Below are 16,098 nucleotides of genomic sequence, written 5' to 3' on the forward strand. Positions count from 1 at the left end.
AGTCCATTCAAAAGTCCTAGAAGAAAAACCTGTGGACATGGACTCAGCAGAAAAAGCAAAGACATGCTCATGCCATGACCAAGCTATCATACTTCCTCCAAGAGCCAATTCCACACATCACTACCATAATGGCACTAAGACAGCAGATATAAGGTCTGTACTATCACTAAGTGGTTTATCTGAGATTACTCTATGAAATAATAGACTTAAGTACCAGGTGTTGTTTTTGTTGCATTAGTGTATCAAGAAAGGGGGAAAAAAACTTCATTTGTCTCTGGGATTTCCAAAAAAAACCACCTAGTTAGTCATTATAGTCAACTGTCATTTTTCAGTTCAATTTTAATGTGTGATTGACATGCCTAATCTAAAACTTGCTGTATATAAATGTATGTATAAATGCAAACATTTCCAGGATGGTCTGTTGTTTTTTTATATATAAAGGCTATTGTCACTCTTAAAAGATGTTTATCTTAGGGCTGGGAATGTGGCTTAGTGATAGAGCGCTTGCCTAGCATGCATGAAGCCCTGGGTTCAATTCCTCAGTACCACATAAACAGAAAAAGCTGGAAGTGGTGCTGTGGCTCAAGTGGTAGAATGCTAGCCTTGAGTTAAAAGAAGCTCAGGGACAATGCCCAGGCCCTGAGTTCAAGCCCCAGGACTGTCAAAAAAGAAAAAAAGAGAGAGAGAGATGTTTATCTTATCTCAATCAGGTCTAATCAAAATACAGACATTCAGAAATTAACTCAGGCTCAAACCAAAGGAAAAAGAAGCGCTGCTTTTTAAACTTGACAAGCAAATGGGCTCATGGAATTTGGTTATCATAATCTGTTTCATTATGGATTCAACTCTTTTACAATATATGGATCTATTAAAAATGTATAATTGTCTTCAATTATTGTTTCATAGAGAAACAATTTAAGATTGCTTTTCTTTCCTGGATATTGAGAGTTTTTATTGAAAAAAAAACAGTATCTGAGTTCAAAGTTTTTATAAAAGTTATTTCAAAATACAAAATTTAAAAAGGGACAAAAATCAGAAAGTAGAAAAAAATGAGAAAGTATAAAGACATATTTTTCAAAAAGAAAGTGAAAGGGCTGAGGATATGGCCTAGTGGCAAGAGTGCTTGCCTCCGATACATGAGGCCCTGGGTTCAATTCCCCAGCACCACATATACAGAAAACGGCCAGAAGCGGCGCTGTGGCTCAAGTGGCAGAGTGCTAGCCTTGAGCAAAAAGAAGCCAGGGACAGTGCTCAGGCCCTGAGTTGACGGCCCAGGACTGGACAAAAAAAAAAAAAAGATTTAGTATACAGATATAGAATTAATTCCCAATTAACAATGGATATTGCTCTGCTCTTACTAACATTTGCAAGAAAGTGGCTTAAAGAAAATATTATTTTCAAGTAAATACTATGTATTGTTAGTCTTCTCAAGGTTTTGATTATTTATGAAACCAAGCCCTAATTAAGTCCAAGTTTGTTTAACTGTCTCTTTACGTCAAGGACTTTTAAAAACCTACCTTATAACTATGACTAAGTATGTACAGCTGTGACACTAATTGTTGTTCACTCTTTTGTAAGTTTGATGTATTTCTTTTCCCCAAGTAGGTTAAGTCTTCTAGGATACAAAACTGAGGAAGATACTATACCAAACAGGTGCCCTCTAAATTAATGATACCAGCCCATTACAGGTTTACATTCATGTGTTTATAGCTGCAATGAGTTCATAGTTTTAATGAGGAAAGCTTAGTGGTCTTAACAATGCTGTTGATGTTAATCAGTACCGTAAAATGGAAATAACTGCCCTGTTTAATCCAGTTGCTGTTTTCAAAATTTTTACCACAAAAAGGGCTTAACTGGCAGACTGTCACCTCCACCTAACATGGGATCAGATCAACTGGAATATCTCATTCCAGCAATGAGAAAAGACCTACTAGGGGGCTGGGAATATGGCCTAGTGGCAAGAGTGCTTGCCTCATATACATGAAGCCCTGGGTTCGATTCCCCGGCACCACATACATAGAAAACAGCCAGAAGTAGCGCTATGGCTCAAGTGGCAGAGTGCTAGCCTTGAGCAAAAAGAAGCCAGGGACAGTGCTCAGGCCCTGAGTCCAAGCCCCAGGACTGGCCAAAAAAAAAAAAGACCTACTAGGTTAAAGCTATCCTGGTGACAAGGGATCACACACAGACTGCTGGACAAAACTGTTCAACTAAGAGTGGATATTGTCAGATTTCAAATGGCATCCCTTGTGCTCACCCTTTCTTTTCTTTTCTTTTCTTTCTTTCTTTCTTTTCTTTTCTTTTCTTTTCTTTTTTTTTTTTTGCCAGTCTTGGGGCTTGGACTCAGGGCCTGAGCACTGTCTCTAGCTTTTTTTTTGCTCAAGGTTAGCACTTTACCACTTGAGCCACAGCACCACTTCTGGCCTAAATGTATATATGTGGTGCTAAGAAATCAAACCCAGGGCTTCATGTATAAGATGCAAACACTAGGCAAGCCACTAGGCCACATTCCCAGCCCATGCGCTCACCCTTTCAAAGGTAACTAAAGCCAAGAGGTTGGAGGAAATAGTTCATAACATGGTTACCTGATTACCATGTTTGTCTACATTTCAACTGAACTCTTGAATTTCTTTCATTTGCTACCTCTATAGATCCAGGAAAACCCCAGATGTTCCTCCTCCCTACTGGATCTTACATTGTGAATATTTAAGCCAAGTTTGTTTCCTCCTGTTTTCAACCTATAAAACTGTAAGTGATATAGCTTAGAGACTAACTACAAAATTCTAAGGTAAAGATGAGACAGGAAATATTTCAAGTCATTATATCTTTTGATATCCTAAGTACAACACAAGACCACAGGTGTCCACTGTTTAATATTAACTTCTGTGTTCATAATCCATCCAGACAATTCAGCCAAAGTAGCTGAGCCTAGATCAATACAATCAATGACTCTGTTGTAATCTTCAGATTACAACATGGTCCTCTGAATTCAGATGGTGGAAACCAAAACCAACCAAACAAAAAAGCCCCAATGTTGCCTGGTTACAATTATCTGTGGGAATCTTAAGTCTGTGGCTGTTTTTTTACTGCTGTATTGCATCAATCCCAACCAGTTCTGTATTTCTACAACATGGTTCTCCTCTTTAAACACAACTATAACTGGATATGATCTCCAAAGGTTGTGCTCCCTCAATAGGAACTCCTTGGATCATGCAGGAACTGGGATCTCAGCTATACTTGCTATTCCAGGTCAAACAATGGCAAGAATACTGAGCTTAGCCTATGCCCCACAGTAACAGGAAATAGAGAAAGACTTTGACTTGCCACTCTTAAAAAGATTTTAAGGTCTTAATCCTTGAGGCAGGAATGATAGGTAGCAGTTAGCCAGTGGGAAATGCAAGGGATCCTAAAATGGAGGATAAGATTACAGGGTCCCTGAAAGAAAGCATTATAATTAAATTTTTCAGTTTATAAGTGGCCAGCTTATGGGGCCAACAGAATCATAAAATGTCACAAGACAGGGTTTTTTGAGTACTCCAATCATCTAAGGATTAACTACAGGATTCATTCCAGACTAAAGTGGGTCAACAAATAGTTCTTAACTTACTTCCTCAGGCCAGTAAAACCATGCCTTAGAGGTCATATGTAATTCAGTAAACCTCCTCCACCCTTGGGACAGTGACTTGCCCAGTGGACTGGACCTAGGAAGGAACATAATGCTCCTGATCCTTTTTTTCCCCCTGCAGTCACTTTGTAGCATCTTGGAATCCAAGGAGGAGAGGACCACCTATCAGGTGTCAAGCCCCTATCTGACCAATCCTGAAACAATGACTATTAGACTATCAGATGCCGCCACTGACTCTACCTGTGACTTGGGACTGTTAACTATGCACACCTTCTCATACCCTGCCCTAATCTTCCCCATTTAAACCACAGGTGACACAGACACAATCTCTTTTTCTGCAGTATTTTTCCCCCAAAATTTTTCCTATCACTTTATAACACATTCAAATCACTTAAACAGCACACTTAAATAGATATTATGAAACATCCCCTTATGTAGAGGAATCAAATTAAAAGAGAAACTATAAAATGGCCATTTTCCTCTTGCCTTTATCCCTCTAGTGCCCACCTTCCACCCTCCCAATATTACATTAAAATAGTTCACTTGCAGTCTAGTGTAAAGAAAGAAAGTAAACAAGATGAATTCTTAAAACTCTTTAGCCTGATGATGCTATGACTGAACAATTTCTCATACACCAAAGATAGAAGGTTGTAAGTGAAATGCATCCCTTGTACTAAGCCCTTAACTGGCCCCTTTCTCAAATTCTTAAAGCCAGTAATTCTATCTCCATACTAACTTGAGACTTACTGAGTAAATGAAAAAGATAGAAGGCAGTCTGCAGAAAAACTATTTAACGCACAGTTTAAGTATTAATTTGAAATTTTAGATCCAAAAATTGTCTTGGCAGAAGTGATATTTTATACAGAAAGGAACATTTTGTAACATGGAAGAGGTGTGAAAAAATAGAGGGAGGATACAGAACAAAATGTTTTACAATCATGTCTGAAGTCTCATATTGTTGTTTGCCATATACAAAAATTGAGGCATTGCCTTATGAAAAAAAATTAACACTAAGAAAAGAAGAATGTGGTAGGTTAAAAAAAAACCTAAAGTCTATAGAACTAAAAAGACAAAAATAAAATTTCTAAAATAGGATTTTCTCTTTAGAAGCCTCGTATGTTTTATGTTTATATTCTACATTAACAGACCATCACTATCACAATCTTATATTTTGAAAATAAGAAATACCAGATTTGAACAAAGATGTGTTTATGTCTCTTAGAGTATAAAAGTACTATACAATGAGTACTACTGCCAAAATAAGGGTTATTCCATTTCCCTATAAACTGCTATAGCATCCTACAAACAGTGCACAAGTGTCCATTCAGGAAAGCTATCCCTTCACAAACATATTTAAGCTAAAGATAAAAACAAAGCTGAAGACAACACCAGGCTATTTATAAGTCTTCTCCCAGTCCCCCAGACACCCGCACATGGGGGCTGTAAACAGCTAACTAAAATATCTCTGAGGCTCTCATATCCACACCCACAAACACAAATAGAGCTATAGCCACAGTAAAACCAGACTTAAGCTTCCTTCAGCAAGTATGTGCTTTTGATAGTAAACTGGAGTCAATTTAACAGTAATAAAATGACTCTTTTTAAAAAAATCATACCTTTTTCTCCAACAAATGGTAAAGACCATGTGAAGACATCCATAAAATTGGGCAACCAGTAAGGATGTGGAGAACAGTTAAACTGTCGAATATTCATCACATTATTCTCATACTTTAATACAGCAGCTAGAAGAAAGTTGAATGTCAATGTAACAGTTTGTCATTGGCCTAGAAAGTATACAATACATAAAAGCAGAAAAAAAAATTTAAAGGAGGGAGATAAAGGGTAAGTAGAATCTGGGTTGGTAAAGGTGATAGGAACTAAATTTTTGCTATAACAAATTTACTGCTTGATACAATAGTCAGATATTTTTACTAAAAATAAAATTTCAAAATACTTGTTTTACTTTAGAATTGAATGATGAACATGCGCTTTTACTAAATCCAAAATTGTGAAAACTCAATTCTTAGGGGAACACAGAACGACAATGAGCAATTTTCTAGTTTTTTTTCTTTTGTGTGTGTGTGTGTGTCAGCTGAAGAATTAAAGAGGATTTCTTTAGCTGCTGACAACAATCTGACAAAGTGTCTGAATGGTAATAAGGCAGGCAAAGAAGTCAAGAACCCTTATTTAGAACAATTATGTGTATATCAATGTATTTATTTCATTTAGTATGAATCTGAAATATTTTACTCCATTGAGAGAATATCAGAAAAGAAAATATTAATTCAATTTTAAGGATTTTCCTGTTTCAATATTGATATAATTAATATCTTAACCTTAATACCCAGATTTTAGTCACTGGTTATATTACTTTATTGGACATAACATTACAAAAGCTACATTCTAATAGAAACTACAGCATGTACTAGCTGTGCAATGCATGACCCATTATTTAACAATCTCATTGGATAAAATGGAACTAAGATGTCCACCCTGCCTACTTCAGAAGTTTGCTTTGAGATCAGAGAAATGTATTTCACATGAAACTATATAAATATATGAAATGCTTTGTAAAAATATTAATTATGTGTTTACATTTATTCATTTTAATGAAAAACACTTACATGTAGATTTTAAATTTCAAGATTTGCAATTCTAGTTAATACAGAACCAAAAAAAAAAAAATCCTACTACATATTACCATTCACTAAATAGGTATATTTTGTTTTCCTTAATGAAATTCCCATATAAACTAAAATTATTTTAAGTTAACCTCAAAAATGATCTCATACTAATATTTCAGCCCTTACTTGAAAGAGAAAAAAGACAGAAAATCTAGAAAATTGCTTTATGGATAGGAATGAAACATTACAAATATGTTCATACTTGCAAACACGCAAATTACTAACACTCTGTGTAGATGTAGAACTACTGAGAGACATTTGAATTTGACAAGACAGATTCAGTGACATTTTCAAGTACTATAAACACTTGATTCTTTAGCTTCCTGAGTTAATTAACAAAGGACAGGTAAGGTAGTAATCCAACCGGGCACTGAACACTAGTACATTTAATAGTGACAAGGGGAAGTCACAGTTGAGGAATTAGAGCACAGGCAGAAAATTAAATGTAGTACTTGATTCTTGTTCTTAACAATGGAGTTAAAACATATTTCTTTTAAAGAAAGAAGACACATTTCATTAGCTATCTTTAATATAAATTCTTATAGAACATTCTATATCTATGTCTTCTGTTGGATCTTAGGCAAATATTTTTGCTTTTAACTACCATCCCCCATCATACAAAAAACCTGTTCTGCTTCTCTTTCAAACTTACATCATGACCCACATTTAGCAATGACCTCATTCTCTTTCTAAATGTACTTTTAAAAGTCTTTAACATTCTGTTCTTTTCCTCCTGGCACATATACTCCAGTCTGACTCTGGAGCTATGAAATAGTCAACTGAATTCCAGACATATCAAAATGGAATAGAAACCGGCCTCTTTAATTTCCTCTGAAGATGTGACCTATGTAAACTCAATCTCATCTTTAATGTTCTGGGCACATATACTTAACCAGATTAAGACTCTGTGACATTATCTGTCAATAAGTTATATTCAAAATAAAATGAAAACAAATCTTTATACAAAAATTTGGAGGAGAGGAAATGGAAGACAGTGGAACAGAAGGTAAAGAAAATGTATATAAGAAAAAGGAAAAAAGAAACAAAGGTGAGAGAATCTCTAAAAGGCCGGAGTAGATTAATCACTTCAATATAATATAGATTTATCAGCTCAAATATAGATCTTCATGGGCGATAAGACTGAAATAAAAGTAGAAAATATGAAAGAAGCTACATCACTCAACATAAAACAAGCAACATAAGATAAATGAGTATATTGAACAAATAAAACAAAGTAGCAAAAGCTACATGTAATCAAGAAAGCATTCTCTTGGTTATAAGGAAAAAGATTTAAGAAAGGGGAGGTTAAGAAAATCACATTTGGTTTTGCTTAACTAGGAGCACTTTTGACAAAACAGCTTTCATGAGTGAAAAGTTGTGGAATGGTTACATGCAACTTAGTTTCACATTTTGGATTTTTTGTTTTCTCCCCTCCCTTATATCTTGTAGGGTTTTTTGTTTTAAAATAAGATTTGGATAGTTTCAAACAATGCCCTTTTTCTATTTTTTAAAGTAAATTAAAATGCTAAGTTGTTTAACATTTTTTTTATCAACAACATCTTACCTTTATTATTGTAGACATCTAAGTAATTAGGTGCCGAAAAAATTGTTATTAATGAAGGGAACCCTGTAGTTTGACTTTTTCTGTACATTCTATAGCTGCAAAACAAATAGCTTAATATGCATCGTAAAGCATCAATCATGGTTACTAAGTACGATTGTATTAAAGGTGTTAATTTGGGTCAGGGAAACAAAATTCTTACCCTGCATCTTGAGCTTCATGAGCTCTAATAATCGATAACAAATTATTGTTTTGCAAAAATTCACACACTGCTGGATAGCTGTAGGGGAAAAAAAGAGTACATTAAACAATGTGGTTTTTATGTATAGACATGTTTTATTTTCAGATACCTAAAATATGATTAATCTTGGCTATTTTTCCTTACTTATAAAAATAAGAACATCCTCGAACTGTATTGTGACTAAAATGTTCTTGTGATTTTTCATTTCCAAAATCTTCAGAAGGATCGGACCATAACAAGTCACACATTGGTCCAAATGCAGGTGGCTCTTTGAATCTATCTAACTGTGAAAGAAAGAAAGAAACAAAGAATAGAAATAACTCATCACCAAGTTAGGACAAAATGTACAAAAGAAAGTGGCATCAGATTTAAAGCCTATATTACATTGTTCTGAATGATTAGAAGCTGTTTCTTTAAAATCAGCATAATAATTTTTACCAGGGCTTTGAACTCAGGGCTTTGAACTTGCTGGATAGGTGCTCAACTGCTGAGCCATACCTTCAACCCTTTTTTGTGACAGGGTCTAGCTTCCTGCCTAGACACACCTTACCATCTATTTTAGGCTTCCTGTTGTACAGCTCAGATAACAGGCATGTACCTAGGCATGCCTGGCTTCTTCTTTGAGATATGAATCATCTCATGGACTTTTTTTGCCTAGGCTGGTCCAGAACCAACATCATCCCAATCTTAATCTTTTGCATAGCTAGGAAGACAGGTACACTAGCTATCAGTTAGGAATGGGGTCTAATGAACTTTTCTGCCCTGTCTGGCCTCATGAGTCCTCCTGATCTCAGCTTCTCAAGTAACTAGGATTATGGCCATGAGCACTTGGCACATGATCAGCATATTAATTTTTACTGTTATCTAATATTGCCACTGAAGATAAATTAAAATAACAAAATACAGTAAGTAAAATTTTAAAATTAACAAAATATAGTAAATAAGAATTAACTTTGGAACTGAAATCTATACTCACTCTCCTAATATCATCCAGTGTGTGTATTTCTGGTGAAAGTCCACCATGAACACAAAGAAATTGTTGATTTAAAAGTGCAGCAAGGGGCAGGCTATCAAAAGCTTCCATACAAGCTTCATAGACTCTTTCTGAATATTTAATTTTACCTAGAAAAAGGAAAAATTAAAATGGTTTAAAATTATGTTACCACTTGATCATTCTTAAAATATAAATGCTGATGTTAAAGACTTTTATTTCTTATTCCCTCCTTTCCTTCATAATTAAAATTCTTTTTTTCTGATGAGTTTAGGGTAGTTACAATTTCAATTATAAAAGGTTCTAAATTGATTATTAAAACCAAAACAGGAAAACTGGAAACAGAAAACACAAGTGGTGGCCAGGCGTTGACAGTGGGTGAAAGAGTGACTTAAAAAGCAGCAAGAAGGAATTAATGGCATGAGGAAAGTTTTCTGCATCTATTCATTTGTTAAAACTCACAGAATTGCCAGGTGCCAGTGGTTCATGTCTATAATCCTAGCTAATCAGGAAGCTGAGATCTGACGATTGCAATTCAAAGCCAGGACAGGCAGGAAGTTCTTAAGACTCTTATGTTTAACTAGTCATCAAAAAAGCCAGAAGTGGAACTGTGGCTCAAGTGGGAGTGTTAGCTTTGACCAAAAAGCTCAGAGCGCTCAGGCTCTGAGTTCAAGCCCCGGGACACCTCACCCTCACCCACACACACACACAAAAAACCCCCACATAATTGAACACTACAATAAAGAATTAATTTTGCTGAAAATATATCTATTAAAGGGAAGCAGGCCTTTTTTCCTTTTAAGAATCAACAAAAATAAATGTCACAAGTAATTATGGAGATAAAATATTTGGATATGCCAAAAAATATATTTCTTTTTGTAGGTCCTAGGGCTTGAACTTAAGAGACTGGGTACTGTCTCTGAGCACTTATGCTCAAGGATAAGTGCTCTACCACTTTGAGCCACAGCGCCACTTCTGGTTTTCTGGTGGTTAATTAATTGGAAATGAGAGTTTCAAGGACTTTCCTGCCCAGGTTGGCTTTGAACTGTGATCCTCAGATCTCATACTCTTGAATAGCTAGGATTCTAGGCATGAGCTACCAGCACCTGGCTCCAAAACAAATTTTGAGAGCAAATATTAGTAAATCATAAATTACTAAAAATGAAAACATCTCTAAGTAAGTCTCTAAAAACAGGTGAACCATTTGCCATTACAGGCCAAATAAGGCAAAATTATAACTATAGTTAAGGCTAAGAGTTTTAAGTATTTTGTTTTATTCTGAGTAACAATTATTACAGGAAATCTATACCATCATAAAATAATTCAAGGTTCATCCATTTGAAAAAAATAAAAGAATCCTAGCTTCTCAGGAGGCTGAGATCTGAGGAGGATCCAGGTTCACAGTTAACTCAGGCAGAAAAAATCTTCAAGACTTTTACCTCCAAACAACCTACCAAAAAACTGGAAGCAGAGGCATGGCTCAAGTGGTAGAGTACTAGCAATGAGAAAAAAGGCCAAGAGAGAATATGAGGCAGGAAGTTCGAGTTCCAGTATTGGCTTTAGAAAAAGAGACGAAGGAAGAGGAGAGGAGGGGAAGAAAGGGGAAAAAGGAATGAGAATGGAAATGGGAAAGCAAAGGCAAGGAAAGAAAACACATATGTTCAAGGAGTTGACTGGTTCCTCTCACAAAAATGAATGCTTAAAATGGGCAATGAAGTAGAAAGCCAATATAGAAACACAAGAAAGAAAATAACTACCAAATCAAACAATCACTTAGTTTTAGGAGATATGAGCATACCTTTGAGTTCCAATACACTTTTAAGTGTCTGATGTTTTATTTTAGATATGATTTTTAGCACATGGTTTGTTAATTATGAGAGAGATATAGTTTGCTTAGTTCCTATTTCCCCCGCATTTATTTATCCTGTTTATTGTAGTACATAGCTTACCCACAGGGTATTGTGACTAAGAACCTAAGTACAGTAATGGAAGGCCCCATCTGGCTGTCTGCAGCCACATAGGGAAAGAAAACATGCATGTATCAGGAAAGAGGTGACAATTGGCTCAGAATCTTTTGGCTAGTAACATTTAAATATAAGAAAATCTTGGGCTGGGAATGTGGCTAAGTGGTAGAGTGCTTGCCAGGCATGAATGAAGCCCTGGGCTTGATTCCTCAGTACCACATAAACAGAAAAAGCCCAAAGTGGTGCTGTGGTACATGTGCTAGACCTGGTTCTCAGTTCAAGCCCCAGGATTGGCAAAAACTAAGAAGAAAATCTCTCTCTATATATATCCAGCAACCAGAGGCTATAAACTGATAGTTTGTTGACAGATCTGATCTTTAGTACTGTGGCTTTTTTTTCCAATCCTGGGCCTTGGACTCTTTTTGCTCAAGGCTAGCACTCTGCCACTTGAGCCACAAGCGCCACTTCTGGCCGTTTTCTGTATATGTGGTGCTGGGGAATTGAACCCAGGGCCTCATGTATACGAGGCAAGCACTCTTGCCACTAGGCCATATTCCCAGCCCCAGTACTGTGGCTTAATAAAACTTTAATGTGATCACTTTTAGGACAAGCATGTACTTTTTTTTTGTCAGTTGTGGTGCTTGAACTCAAGACTTAGGTGCTATCTCTGAGCTCTTTTGCTCAAGGCTAGTGCTCTACCGCTTTGAGCCACAGTTCTACTTTGGGTTTTTGAGGGGTAAATTGGAGATGAGTCTCATGGGGACTTTTCTGCCTGAGCTGGCTTTGAACCATGAGCCTCAGATCTCAGCCTCCTGAGTAACTAAGATTACAAACGTGAGCCACCAGCAATCATCTAAACATGTACTTTCTACAGGTTTAATCTTATTATTCATCCTTGAAGTTACATGAGTATGCTGTAACAGCATCTCTACAATTATCCATGCTGGCTTTTTTTTTTCCCTTTCCTATGTTTTTATAAAGATAATCTTTACTGGATTATGTTTTCAGCCTTAATAACTATCAAATTGTAGTTATCCTTTTGTTTCAATGGGTCCTCATGGATTCAGCCAATCTCAGATGAAAATATGCAGAAAAAAATCCACCTCTATACTAAACATGTACAGACTTTCCCTCCCATTATTCCCTGAATAAAATAGTGTAATGATGGGGCTGGGGATATAGCCTAGTGGCAAGAGTGCCTGCCTCGGTATACCCGAGGCCCTAGGTTCGATTCCCCAGCACCACATATACAGAAAAACGGCCAGAAGCGGCGCTGTGGCTCAAGTGGCAGAGTGCTAGCCTTGAGCGGGAAGAAGCCAGGGACAGTGCTCAGGCCCTGAGTCCAAGGCCCAGGACTGGCCAAAAAAAAAAAAAAAAAAAAAATAGTGTAATGATTATTTACATAGTATTTACATTACATTAGGTATATAACAAGGCTAGAGGAGTAGCTCAGCAGATCACCTGCCTAGAAAATATAGGATTGTGTGTTCAAAGCTCATTACAGGCCCCTGAGAATAAATAAAAATGAGGAGTTGGAGGCATGGCTCAGGTGGAAGAACACCAGCCAAAAGCATAAGATACCAAGTTTGAGTCCTGGTCTCGTACAAAAATTAAAATAAATAAAACAAAGACTAGAAGTGACATATTCCTAGTTAGCAAGGACATATACCATATTTCCCCACACCTATACTGAGCACTTGACTGTTCTCTTATTAGCTATCATATGTATATATAATCAAGATATGATTTAAAATATATGAGAGGATTTGCTGTTATATCTAAATACTACATGTAGGGGCTGGGAATATGGCCTAGTGGTAAAATGCTCGCCTCATATACATGAAGCCCTGGGTTCAATTCCTCAGCACCACATATATAGAAAAAAGCCGAAGTGGCTCTGTGGCTCAAGAGGTAAAGTGCTAGCCTTGAGCAAAAAGAAGCTAGGGACAGTGCTCAGGCCCTGAGTCCACGCCCCAGGACTGGCAACAAAAAACAAAACAAATAAACAAAATAAATACTACATGCATACTATAGGCATTTTACATAAGGAATTGGAAAAAAAATGCAGAAGCACCGGTGGCTCATGCCTGTAATCCTAGCTACTCAGGAAGCTGAAATCTGAGGATCGCAGTTCAAAGCCAGCCTGAGCAGGAAAGTGCATTAGACTCTTTATCTCCAATTAACCACCAGAAAACCAGAAGTGGCTCTGTGGCTCAAAGTGGTAGAGCATTAGCCTTGAGCTAAAAAAGCTCAGGGATAGCCCTGACACCGAGTTCAAGCCCCCACGATGACAGGGGGGAAAAAAAGCAGATTTTAGTTATTTGAACGGGGTCCTAGAATCGATATCTATAGATACTAAAGGAGACCATATGCGTTTTAGAGCTGACCATTAAGACTTAATATAGTCTGAATATTAACTATGCTTAAGTTTAAGGTTTGAAAATAGTCCAAACATTGTTCTGTATCGGTTGCTTATACATTATCATTGCTGCCAATTATTTGAATAAAAAGGGATGAACACAGGTTTAAGAATGCAAATTTATGCTGGGCACCAAGTGCTCATGCCATAATCCTAGCTACTCAAGAAACTGAGATCTGAGGATCACAGTTCAAATCCAGCCCGGGGAAGGAAAGTCTGTGAGACTCTGATTTCCAATTAACCCTCAGAAAACCGGAAGTGGCGCTGGCTCAAAGCAGTAGAATGCTAGCCTTTAGAGAAAGAGCTCTTTTGCTCAAGGCTAGCACCCAGGCCTTGAGTTCTGGCCCACCACCAGTGACAACAACAAAAAGAAAAGAAAAGAAACTGCAATATAGCAGTAATCTTTTTCTTGTGGTTTTTATTTTTTCCTGTTAGCAAAAATAATTTTAAAATTCAAACTATTTACAGCTCCATAAGTATATAAAGTTACCATGTAACAATTAAAAAATTAAATATATACAAATCTAAACTGTTCTTAAGTATATTTGTAAAATATAAACTTAACAGGAAATAGTGAAAACTTCTGTATTAAACATTAAGATTTAGACTTTTAAACATTAGAGTGGTAACAATCTTCAAATATTTAACATGTATGATTACAAAAATCTCTTTTTCTTGTCCTATAAACAACTTCTTATCTAGTAACTACATGTATCATTTCAAAAAAATACTAGGAAGAGAAAATATTTCCCATAAAAGTACTCACATTCCTGCTTAAATGTAAAATATTCTGTAAGGTGTCTGCATTCATGGTTGCCTCTCAGAAGAAATAATGTGCTTGGGTATAGAATCTTCAAGACCCATAAATATAAGACACACTGCAAAAGAAAATGTTTAAATGAATTTATCTTGTATTTTTGTTTTAACTAAATGGTACAATTCTTGCTTCTTTTCCTTTAACTCTACTATCCTTTAATATCTCCCTTTCTCTCTTACTAAAATACAAGCTCTTTGAAATAACAGACTTTGTCATCTTATTCCTTCTGAGTCTCCACTCCTAGGAAAGCCCCTAGCAAAAAGAAGCAACAAAAATGTTTATTGAACCAATGACCCAAATAATCTATTTAATTACATTAAGATTGTAAAGTATACATGCTCAGTATATAAAATAGCTTCCTCTTTAGGAAGATGGCAATAATAAAGCTGGATGCCAGTGGTTCACATCTGCAATCCTACCAAGCCAAGAGACTGAGATCTGAGAATTACAGTTTGAAGCCAGCCTGGGTAGGAAAGTCCATGAGACCCTGATCTCCAATTAAATAACAAAAAGCTAGAAGTGGAGCTAAATTAGTAAAGTATTACCAGAAAAGTTCAGGGACAGCGTCCAGGCCCTGAGTTCAAGCACTAAAACCGGTACATACATACAAACACCACATAAGTAATTTTCATTTATTCCTCAAACAACATTCTAACATGTTTAGCAAATAACACAATTTCAAAGTAAGTGAAGGCAGGATTCTGAAATTCTAATTTGAGAGAAAGGGCAGTAATGGGGTTTAAACTCAGGACCTTGCATTTGTCAGGCTGGTACTCTATCACTTGAGGCATGCTCTTTTTGCTTTTGCTATTTTTCTAATAGGATCTTGCATAAATTTCTGCCTGATCCATCTTAGATCTCAATTGTCTTATTTATAATTCTCACCAAGGGATAAGTGGGTGTGGTGCATCCCACCACACCTAGCTTTTACTGGTTGAGATGGTATCTTCCAAACTTTGTACAGCCTAGCCTCAAATAGTAATTCTTTAGATCCTTACATCTCATGGAGCTAGAATTACAGACATAAGCTATCACACCAGGCATGATCCTCTGACTTCAAGTATTATGCAATATGGCCTAATAACAAAAAGAAGAGCCAAATTTTATGTTTTGATATCCACATTATATATGGTGGATACTTATTATCTAAACCAACTCAAAAAAATGCAATTTTATAATAAAAATATTAATACAGGAAATAAATTTCTATAAGCAGACTTAATCTGAGAAAATTACTAAAAGACTAACATTTTACTTAACTGGTTGAAAATAAGGACTATTTCATATGGAAATAATCACATACAAAAAGAAAAAAAGTATTTTTTAACAAGGTGAAGTATATTTTATAACAAGGTTAACAGCTCCATTTTATTGACAAGAAAGTATGTAATAAAACCAAAGTAATATTTAAGGAAACTCAGTGTGTTCCTGCTTATTTTGCTTCCTTATTACCTTGTTTTTGTAACAGATGTATTCATTCGGTTCGCTAAAAACTACTGTTATACTTTATGCGCAAACATGGTATCCTCAGTTACCAACTAAGGTTCCTAAAATTGTTTATTTTATTATTTTTAATCAAATGCCTCCAAATTTTTTGTTAGGAAAGACAATTTTCTTGACACTAAAAGGAAATTCAGAGAAAGCAAAAGAGTCTGATAATGAAAGTATGAATAGGAGGAAGAACCCAGGCCAAAAATTCTGAAAGAACATAGAAGAGTCCAAAACTCTCAAGAACTGGAAATCCTTGCACACTTTAGAAAAGTAATATATTGAATATCATAGAAAAATAGCACAAACAT

The 16,098-nt window shown here is 36.0% G+C and overlaps 1 protein-coding gene across 6 annotated transcripts in view; it reads right to left on the reverse strand.

Moving 5' to 3' along the window:
* Ppp3cb (protein phosphatase 3 catalytic subunit beta) overlaps positions 1-16,098 on the reverse strand; it is a 56,850-nt gene that overhangs the window by 24,586 nt on the left and 16,166 nt on the right. For all 6 annotated transcript variants that reach the window (XM_048339022.1, XM_048339027.1, XM_048339025.1 and 3 more), the window contains exons 4-9: positions 14,249-14,360; positions 9,085-9,230; positions 8,253-8,392; positions 8,070-8,147; positions 7,871-7,965; positions 5,239-5,364 (exon numbers count right to left, since the gene is read on the reverse strand). In XM_048339022.1, the coding sequence (XP_048194979.1) occupies positions 5,239-5,364; positions 7,871-7,965; positions 8,070-8,147; positions 8,253-8,392; positions 9,085-9,230; positions 14,249-14,360 (697 nt within the window). The remainder of the gene's footprint in view (positions 1-5,238; positions 5,365-7,870; positions 7,966-8,069; positions 8,148-8,252; positions 8,393-9,084; positions 9,231-14,248; positions 14,361-16,098) is intronic.

This window comes from Perognathus longimembris, chromosome 2 (assembly GCF_023159225.1).
Source record: "Perognathus longimembris pacificus isolate PPM17 chromosome 2, ASM2315922v1, whole genome shotgun sequence".
NCBI classification, from domain to species: Eukaryota; Metazoa; Chordata; class Mammalia; order Rodentia; family Heteromyidae; genus Perognathus; species Perognathus longimembris.